The sequence below is a fragment of the Pipistrellus kuhlii genome, unplaced genomic scaffold (genome assembly GCF_014108245.1).
Source record: "Pipistrellus kuhlii isolate mPipKuh1 unplaced genomic scaffold, mPipKuh1.p scaffold_m20_p_78, whole genome shotgun sequence".
NCBI lineage: Eukaryota > Metazoa > Chordata > Mammalia > Chiroptera > Vespertilionidae > Pipistrellus > Pipistrellus kuhlii.
In genome coordinates, this window is record NW_023425582.1 from 937,646 (window position 1) to 947,500 (window position 9,855).

At 58.6% G+C, this 9,855-nt stretch overlaps 1 protein-coding gene across 2 annotated transcripts in view; it reads left to right on the plus strand.

The window, feature by feature from the left end:
- The window catches only part of CSMD1 (CUB and Sushi multiple domains 1), a 605,853-nt gene that overhangs the window by 523,367 nt on the left and 72,631 nt on the right, over positions 1–9,855 (plus strand). For both annotated transcript variants that reach the window (XM_045576232.1, XM_045576234.1), the window contains exons 34-37: positions 2,436–2,639; positions 3,929–4,053; positions 4,493–4,589; positions 7,009–7,113. In XM_045576232.1, the coding sequence (XP_045432188.1) occupies positions 2,436–2,639; positions 3,929–4,053; positions 4,493–4,589; positions 7,009–7,113 (531 nt within the window). The remainder of the gene's footprint in view (positions 1–2,435; positions 2,640–3,928; positions 4,054–4,492; positions 4,590–7,008; positions 7,114–9,855) is intronic.

Below are 9,855 nucleotides of genomic sequence, written 5' to 3' on the forward strand. Positions count from 1 at the left end.
CTTCAGAGAGTTTCAGAGAAGGACAGTCCGTCCTATCATTTACGTCCTAGGCCAGTGGTGGGCAAACTCCTTAGTCCACAGAGCCAAACATCAGCAGGACAACAATTGAAATTTTTCTTGAGAGCCAAATTTTTTAAACTTAAACTTCTTCTAACGCCACTTCTTCAAAATAGACTCGCCCAGGCCGTGGTATGTTGTGGAAGAGCCACACCCAAGGGGCCAAAGAGCCGCGGGACGCAGTTTGCCGATCACAGCCCTAGGGGGTCTCCCACCATGAATCCCTGCCCTGCATGTGGGCAGAAGCCCTGGGCGCACGGGAATCCAGTGAAGGAGCAACTGCTGACTTAGAGGCAGTCACTTAGCTCTGATCGGGCGGGAGCCAGCCCACAGTCTGTGGGCCCCTGGTGGTCCCTGAGGCCCGAAAGGTTGGTGGCCACTGCCGTGCCTTTTGTTAGAACGTAAACAACTCACCTGGTGTTTACAAATGGATCTGAGCTAAAACCGGTGTGGCTCAGTGTATAGAGCATCGGCCTGCGGACTGAAGGGTCAAGGGCATGTACCTTGGTTGTGGGTACATCCCCAGTAGGAGGTGTGCAAGAGGCAGCTGATAGATGATTCTCTCTCATTGATGTTTCTAACTCTCTATCCCTCTCTCTTCCTCTCTGTGAAAAAATCAATAAAATATATATTTTTAAATAAATAAATAAAAATGGACCTGAGGGGCTGTGGGCCAGTGTGGACAACTCACCGCTCACCACTACACATTTCCTTAAAGTAAGTTCAATATCGCCTTTTGTGAAAGCAGATTTGCAAACTGGAGTCCCCTGGTGTGACATGCGGAGAACCTATCAGTTCAAGTACATTTTCATCTGGAAAATTTCAGGTTCCGGGCGCCGTCTGCCTGGCTGCAGGCGCCTTTTGATTTTGTTAAAATAGAGATTGGGAGCTCCATCAGATCACCATATAAAACACCCAAGGCTAATGTGAGTCCGGGGCTAAAATATTCAAACGCCACGCTTCAAAGCCATCGTTCTTAAAATCAGCTCCTGTTTGAAGTAGCATATTACCATTAAAATGAATAAACCACAGGAACGTAGACACCAAAGACCGCAATGTGTAGATGGATGCTTCTCCTTGTAGCCAAGGGTGCACAATGACCCCAGCATCCTCAGGATTCCCTAAACTCCCAACCTCCCCTCTGGCCTTGCTGCGTTCCTCTGCGAGTGCGTCACCAATGGACCTGTTTGTGTCAGAGCTACACCTTCGTGCGCTGAGCCAGGACCATGAGCTCAGACACAGGGCTCGGGTGCGGAGGAGGTCTCCTGCACAGGAACAGCCAGGTTGAGCGTTGCCTCCAAAAGATCCTAGTTCTATGGAAGCCGGGAGGTCATGAGACCGTCATGGTATGAAAACATCCCGGACACGGCTCCCACGTACCACGGCAGTGCATTCCTTCCTGTCGTTAAACCATAACGCCACACGGGCCTGTCTCACATCCTCGGCCACGGGGTCTGAGCCCGGTTAGCACAGGCCTGTTGGGAAGAGCGAGCCGGGAGAGGCGTCGGGGAGGAGCGTCGGGGAGGACTGGGTGCAGGGAGCGTGGACACAGCCAGCCTGCGGGGGTGGGGGAGGGCCATGAGCAGGGTGTCACTATCCCGGGACGGTCCTGGGAGAGATCGCTCTGAGCGATCCTCCATTCTTTATGTGTAGACGGTGTAAATTGTATGACTCCTCCCTTCCGACAGAAAATATCTCACCTCTGAACGGAAATGTAATTTTATCAGAATAACCGCCTGACTTTAATTCACGTAAAACTGCTGCCGCACCGAAGTCGCCCACGTGGTGTCTGTCCTGTGGAGGCTCAGTGCCCACCAGGAGGCGTGTGCCGGGCAGAGCAGCGGAGAGGGGGTCACTGTTAACGCACGTCTGTCTACGGACACGTCTCTCCGAGGGCTGTGCTTTTTAAAACCGTATTGTTCTTGACTTCTGTGGGGAATGGAGGGGGAGGATGAGAGAAACATCAATGATGAGAGAGAATCATGGATCGGCTGTCTCCTGCACACCCACACTGGGCATCGAGCCCCCAACCCAGGCACATGTCTTGACCGGGAATTGAACGCTGACCTCCTGCTTCATAGGTCAATGCTCCACCGCTGAGCCCTGCCACCCGGCAGAGCAGCTCAGTTTCTCAGTGATCTCATCACCATGCGCACCGTGGTTCGTTTTCATGCCTAAAGGTCCCTGAGATGCCAGGGCCCCACGGGGTCCTCAGGGGGGGGCGGGCGGACAGGGACAGGCCAGGCCAGGCTGCAGACAGGGCCAGGCCAGGCCAGGCTGTGGGCGGCGGCGTTAGCTTCTACGCCCGTGATCCTGGGCAGATGCCCTCTGGCGTCCTCCATGAGGCCACCCACATGCGCTGTGTGCTTCGCCCCCAGCGGTCCCGCGCACCAGCGACACCCAGTGCAGCTCGGTGCCCGAGCCCCGCTACGGCCGCCGCATCGGCTCCGAGTTCTCGGCGGGCTCCATCGTGCGGTTCGAGTGCAGCCCCGGGTACCTGCTGCAGGGGTCGGCCGCCCTGCGCTGCCAGGCAGTGCCCAACGCCCTGGCCCAGTGGAACGACACCATCCCGAGCTGCGTGGGTAAGCGGGGTCCCGGGGCGGCGGGCGGGGCGGCGGAGGCGGGCGGGGCCGCCAGCCCCCTGCAGCGGCGCTGACGGCTGTTTGTCCGTGCTCTGCGGGCTCTTCGTCCACCTCCCTCCGGACGTGGCTCAGGGCAGTGTATGTTGGAAAGAACCGAGCAGCAGCAAACCCTGCAGATTATTCTTCCATGAAATCACTTGTCAGATGAACACGAGGAAACACGTTTTCCTCCTCGATCCTTATTGAGACCCCATGGCTCCCCAGCCATGAGTATGCAGCATACTTCACGTTGGGGGAAACCATTAGACATTGACTTGTGTAATGCCATTTTATTTATTTAATAGAGGCCCAGTGCACGAATTCGTGCATGGGTGAGTTCCCCCGGCCTGGCTGGCAATCAGGGCTGTCTCACCTTGTCTTAATCGGGGCCGATGAGGGCCAGCCATCCAGGAGGAGGGACCGTGGGAGGCTGGCTGTGGGAGCACACTGACCACCAGGGGCAGTTCCTGTGTTGTGTGTCTGCCCCCTGGTGGTCAGTGCACATCATAGCGAATGGTTGACTGGTCATTCAGTTGACCAGTCATAAAGGTTACTTAGGCTTTTGTATATATAAATTTTTTAAAAAAGAATACCTTAATTGATTTCAGAGAGGAAGAGAGAGTAAGAGAGAGAGAGAGAGAGAGAGAGAGAGAGAGAGAGAGGGAGAGAGACATCCTGCCCACCCCCTACTGGGGATCAAGCCTGCAACCTGGGCATGTGCCCTGACGGGAAATCAAACCATGACCTCCTGGTTCATAGGTCGACGCTAAACCACTGAGCCACACCAGCCCGGCTGTAATGCCCTTTTAGGCAGTGTGTGCTGATGAGGATGCAAAGTGTGACAGGCTGAGGCAGCCCAAGTGGCGACCACACTGCTGGCTGTAGTTCACTTGCCTCACCTGTGTAAGAGCCTCCACACAGTGTGATTGCTGCTTGAAGTCATTTGTACGTTTGCAGCGTCCCCGCCCCTCCCTGGACCTGCTCGGGGTGGCATTAGCATGGCTGGGAGTTGGCATGGCTGGGAGTTTGCTGCAGGAAACAGCTGATCCATGGTTCTCTCCTCATTGATGTTTCTCTCTCTCCCCCTGGGCCTCTCTCTCTGAAATCAATAAAAATAAGTTGTTAAAAATGCTACGTAGGGCATTGCAGTCCAGGTAGAAGTTCTCTTAATGGTGATCCCGGGGAAGAGAAGGCTCTGCGGGGTGGGTGCGGCCGCCCTGACCGCCCACTGCCCCCTCCCGTGTCCGCAGTGCCCTGCAGCGGCAGCTTCACACAGCGCAGGGGCACGGTCCTGTCCCCCGGCTTCCCGGAGCCCTACGGCAACAACCTCAACTGCGTCTGGAGGATCCTGGTGGCCGAGGGCTCGGGCATCCAGGTGGGTTCTCCCAGCGCCTCCTCTCGCCCCGAGTGCTGGTGTGTCAGACCCATGAGCCACAGCTGGCGTCTCCCTTCCTGCCTTTCTACGGAGGCTCTGTGGTCACGTCTCTGTGTGTGAAATTAAAACAGTAGATTCTCGCCGCACTGGCATTGTAGGAAAGAACCGAGAAGCAAACCCCACAGAGTATCCATTTGTGATACCCCTGCCTTGAACACGTCGGGACACGTGGTCCTCGCTACGTGGGCGGCCACTTCAGTAACAGCCACGACCCGTGGCCCATGGACCTCGGCGGGCCCTGGGGAAGTGCCGGCCCTTCGCGAGGCTTGTTCTCAGCTCCGCCTTCCTCTTCGTCCACATTTAGTTTCATGAAAGCCTCGCGGGCGTGGGCGGGTTTTTACACGAAAGACACACGCTAACCCCACGCTGCCCGTGGCAGATCCAGGTCATCAGCTTCGCCACCGAGCAGAACTGGGACTCCCTGGAGATCTACGACGGCGGGGACGCCACGGCGCCCAGGCTGGGCAGCTTCTCAGGTGAGACGCGGCCCGGTCTCTGGGTGTCGGGTCGTCACACCAGCAGCCAAACGGCCGGCACGGCCACGGAGCCCAGCCCCGCACCCGGGCAGGCAGAGGCTCTCTGGTGGGCAGCCTCAGCCTCGGAGCCACGCGGCCCCTGCGGGAGGAGAAGGTGAGCTGCTGGCCTCGCCCTCCGGGATGCCCGTGCTGGACCTGAGGGCGAGGCAGCCGGTCCTGCCAGGCAGGCTCACTGCAGGCGAGGGGCTGAGACTTGGGATCCCAAGTGGCTGAGCTCCCTCCCTGTGGTGGTGAGGGTCTGACTTAGGGAGGGACACACAGGTGGGCTGCACTGTCGGGGTTGGGGGGCCTTGTGGGAGCTGGGACACAGTGAATCGACGGAGGGGTACACAGTCACCCCCACAGCACTGACGCCCGGCTCCCAGCCCTGGCCCTGCAGGAGCCCCCGGCTCAGGCAGGAAAGAACCCGGAGGAAGGACCCAGAGGGCGCTGCCCCCGAGGAGAGACAGGACCACGCTGAGGGCAGCGAGAAGCTGAGCCCAGGAGGGGCGTCCTCCTAGGGATTTAGGGAGCAGCTGGCTGCTGCCGGCGGGGGGCGGGTGCTGATGTCCTGGGGAAGGAGACAGGGGCGGCCAGGAGGGCGGGCTGCCGAGGAGATGGGACCCACTCAGCAGGTGCGCCGCCAGGCCCGCTGCTCAGGCCACCGCAGCCCGGGCAGGTGGTGTTCGGTCAGATGTGCCAGGTCTGTCATCAGCTGCGGGTCTTTCTGCAAACGTCACCCCCAGATCCACACACATTGCGGGGTGACAGAGAGCCAGCGCCACACGGGACAAAGGCAGGTGAAATGGGTCTGGGGCCTCTCTCTTTTCTTTGTTGTTGTGACTCCTCACCTGCGGGTATTTTCTCGATTTTTTTGAGAAAGGGGAAGAGAGAGCGAAAGACAGAGAGAAACATGGATGTGAGAAAGACACATTGATTGGTTGCCTACTGCATGGCCCCAACCAGAGCTTGGGATTAAGCCTGCAACCCAGGCACATGTCCTCGACCAGAATCGAACTCAGGACCCTTCCATCCATGGGCTGATGCTTTAAGCCACATGTGTCAAACACAAGGCCCGCGGGCCAAATCCGTCCCGCCAGGCCTTGCAATGTGGCCCGCACGGCGCTGTCATCACTGCACTCCGCTGCGTTTCACAATGACAGTTTATGACTGTTCAGTAAACCATTCGGCCCGCGATTTAGGCTGGATTTCAGATTTTGGCCCCTTCTCTGATTGAGTTCGACACCCCTACTCTAAGCATTGATCCAGACTGGCCAGGGCTGTGTCTCTTTCCTGTGTTGATGTGGAATGGGGTCCTGAGCTGGGCCACGTGGGGTGCAGCCAGTCCTCCCGGGCTCTCCTCTCTCCCCTTCTCTGAGACGCACTGAGGCCCGGACTGTGCCCACCACGCTGGCTGCCTGGCCAGCAAGGTGCCCGGATGGAGCCTGGGGAGGGAGGGGATTCCTGGGAAGGACCCCTGGCCTCTTGGGAAACAGGCCAGGCCACCCCACTTTGCAGGCAGGGAAACGTTACGTAACTGAGCCTGTGTTTTCCCCTTCGCACGTGTTTGCCTGAAACCCACCCTCTCTCCCAGGGCACGGCCTGCTCCCGGGACACTCACCTCACTACACGAGAGCTCTGCTGTGTCCCAGGGAAAACAGAGGGCATATTGTTAGAGGGTAGTCATGTGAGAGTCCCGAGCCCATGAAATGTGAGAATGTGTGTTCCTTCTTAAAAAATGTATGTTTTTACGGATGTCAGAGAGGAGGGAGAGAGAGAGATGCATCCATGATGAGAGAGAATCACGGATCGGCTGCCTCCTGCACGCCCCCACTGGGGATTGGCCCACAGCCCGGGCCTGTGTCCTGACCTGCTGGTTTGTAACTCGATGCTCAACCACGGAGGCACACCGGCCGGCAAGCACGTGTGTGCTGAGCCTGAGATGCAGACAGAGGGGCTGAGGAGGGCAGAGAACACGTGTGACTGTCCCTGCCTCCGGGAAAGGGCAGGCTCGACCTGGGAAGATGGAAGCCGAGGCTCCATGTGGACCTGGGGGTCAGAGCCTGGGCTGTACGTGCAAACAGAGCTCCCCACGCCCGGCCGGCGTGGCTGGGGGGTGAGCACGGAGCCGGAACCAGGAGGTCAGAGTTCATTCCCAGTCAGGGCACAGGCCCGGGCTGCGGGCTCCATCCCCAGTAGGGGGCATGCAAGAGGCAGCAATCTTCTTTCACCATTGATACCTCTCTCTCTCTCATTCTCCCTTCCTCTCTGTCATCCATAGAAACATGTTTTTAAAACCCACAACCCCAGCCCCCCACGTGTTTACCTCCGGGAATGGGCTGCGTGTGTGATGCTCAGGGCCTGCCTGCCTTCCTTCCAGGGACCACCGTGCCCGCCCTGCTCAACAGCTCATCCAACCAGCTCTACCTGCACTTCCAGTCCGACATCAGCGTGGCCGCCGCCGGCTTCCACCTGGAGTACAAAAGTAAGGCCCCGGGCGCCTGCCCCCACCCTAGCACCTGCCCCCACCCCAGCACCTGCCCCCACCCCAGCACCTGCCCCCACCCCGGCACCTGCCCCCACCCCAGCACCTGCCCCACCCCGGCACCTGCCCCCACCCCAGCACTTGCCCCCACCCCAGCACCTGACCCACCCCAGCACCTACCCCCACCCCAGCACCTGACCCACCCCAGCACCTGCCCCACCCCAGCACCTGCCCCCACCCCAGCACCTGCCCCCACCCCGGCACCTGCCCCCACCCCAGCACCTGCCCCCACCCCGGCACCTGCCCCCACCCCAGCTCCTGCCCCCACCCCAGCACCTGCCCCCACCCCAGCTCCTGCCCCCACCCCGGCACCTGCCCCCACCCCGGCTCCTGCCCCACCCCAGCACCTGCAACTGCCTGCACACCATCCCCACCCCAGCACCTGCCCCTGCCTGCACACCCATCCCCACCCCAGCACCTGCCCCACCCCCACACCCGTCCCTGCCCCAGCACCTGCCCCCTCCCTGGACACCTGCCCCCGCCCCGGCTCCTGCCCCCTTGCCCAGCTGGGGAATGCCCTTCAGGGGAAATGAGCCCCACCCTTACGCTGCAGTGGAGGACTCTCCTTCATCTGTGCTCCCAGGGAGTGACATGGAGCTGTGCCGACTTTCTCTAAGGACTAGATGTGACAAAAGACAAATGACCGGGGTCGTGGTGGGAGTGCGGGACGATCAGGTGGAACAGCGGCTCCATTTCTGGCTGTGGGCACTAACAGGCATGAACAGTAACCTCTGCGACAGCGCCTTCCTCTGCCATAGCGCTGCTCCCGTGAGCCCAGGAGAGAGCTCGGTTTCCGAGCAGCCATGGCCACACGCTGCCGCTCCTGGCTCCGCGGCTGGGAGAGGGCCAGAGCCGCCCTCCGCGCCTGCACCGGGCATTTTTCATTTTAATTGGGAGAACGGATCGCGGAGGAGCCGCTAACCTTTTAAAAATGGATGTGCAGCTGAGTTAATAGTCCGCTAAGCAGATGACAAAGGTCAGCGTCACCAATCTCAGGGTGGGGGTGACGCAGGCACCCCGGGAAGAGCGAGCGCAGGAGCGTTTCCGACGAGCGCGGTTTACTCTGGGACGCGCGTCCCCCTCTAAACCTGCCTAACGCGCACATCCCTCTCCCGGACGAGCAGCGGGAGCAGGCGGCGGTGCCGAGCGCAGGACGCGGTCTGGGACCGAGATAAACAGCGTGCGGGACGCAATGACACGCGTGTCTCCCAAAGGCCAGGCCCAGCGAGTGATGCGTCTTCTGCCGCTGACGCCCCCCGCACCCTGGGCGCTGCCACTCCCCGGAATCCCCCTGCGTGTGCTCGGCATGTGTGTGCAGGTTTCTTCCCGTGTGTGAGAGAGGACTGCCTCGGCGGCAGTGTGAACTGGCGCCGTGGGTGTTATCTGTGGAGGATGTGTCTGAGAAATCTGCTGCTTGGGTACATCCTGCGCCTGTGTGCGTGGGGAAGCACAAGCCTTATTTATGGCGGAGTTAATACACCGGTAAGACCTTCACAAGTGGCAGAAGCCAGGAGTCCTCTCCTTTTTGCCTCTCAAGGTTGTTATCTCTTTTTCTGGCGTGTCCGTCGCTTCGGGTGGGCGGGGGTGCGAGTGGAATATAACCCACAACCAGCTTGCTGCTCACCTCACCATCGTCTCCATTCCCTGAGTTCCCGGCCAATGTGCTTCCTTAGAATAGAGAGACAGAGATTTCTCACAGATATGGCTTGTTCAAGGATCTGAGGCCTTATTGGATTGCTTAATGTATTTACTTATTTTTTTTTAATTTGGCCAAACGTAACGCCATGTTTCTGTTTGGTGGTGGTGGTGGTTGTTGTCTTGGTGGGTCCTTGCAGATGCTGTCGCCATTCTGCTAGCTCCTGCCCTTCCTTGTCTCTGGATCTCCAGGCAGGCCTCTCTGCTGTAGGTCTCTCAGCCAGGTTAGCGTGTGTGTTCTGTAAAGTGAACCTGGGACTAGGTCAGCACAGCCCGGCGAGCGGATGGTGGAGGACGTTGCCGAGAGAGCATCCTGTAAGAACAGGGAAAGCCTCTCCTTTTCCTAGCCTCGGCCTTCCTCGGTTTATGAGAGGCACCTGGTAATCAAACACCGCGATGTGGTCTCAACAAACACCCCTCCATTCAACCTGAGGGACAAGATAGCTACTCTCAAGGCTACAATCTTGCCACGCCTCCTCCCTGCTGTTTCCACATCTCAGGGATAATTCCCTCCAGGAGCCTCTAGTTAGCAAGTTCCCATCCTCATCCCCTTCAAACAGGGGAATTGTTGAATTATTCATCGTTTTTGCTCTGAGCGTGTTTCGCAGGCTTGGGGGGAAATACTGATAAGATACTTCCGAGGACGTGTGCAGGGCTGTCTCAAAAAAAAAAAAAAAAAAAAAAAAAAAAATCAACACTTCAGCCCTAACTCCTCCTCCCTCTTTTGTCACTTAGCAACAGCCAAGGCTCCAGCGGGGAAGCTGCCCTGTTGCCTTAAGCTGATTAGCCATGCGTGGCCCTTTCCCTCCATGGGAAGTAAAATGAACTTCCTCTCTGTGTCTCCTCTTCCCGTTGTGAATTCTTCCACGGCCCATGTCGGCAGCCAAACCCCAACACGTCTGCTATTGGTAACCTGTTGACATAGTTCTGCATCTTCCCTGAAATGTGTATGGCCAACCAGCAAGTTTCTAAACTCAGACTTTTCAC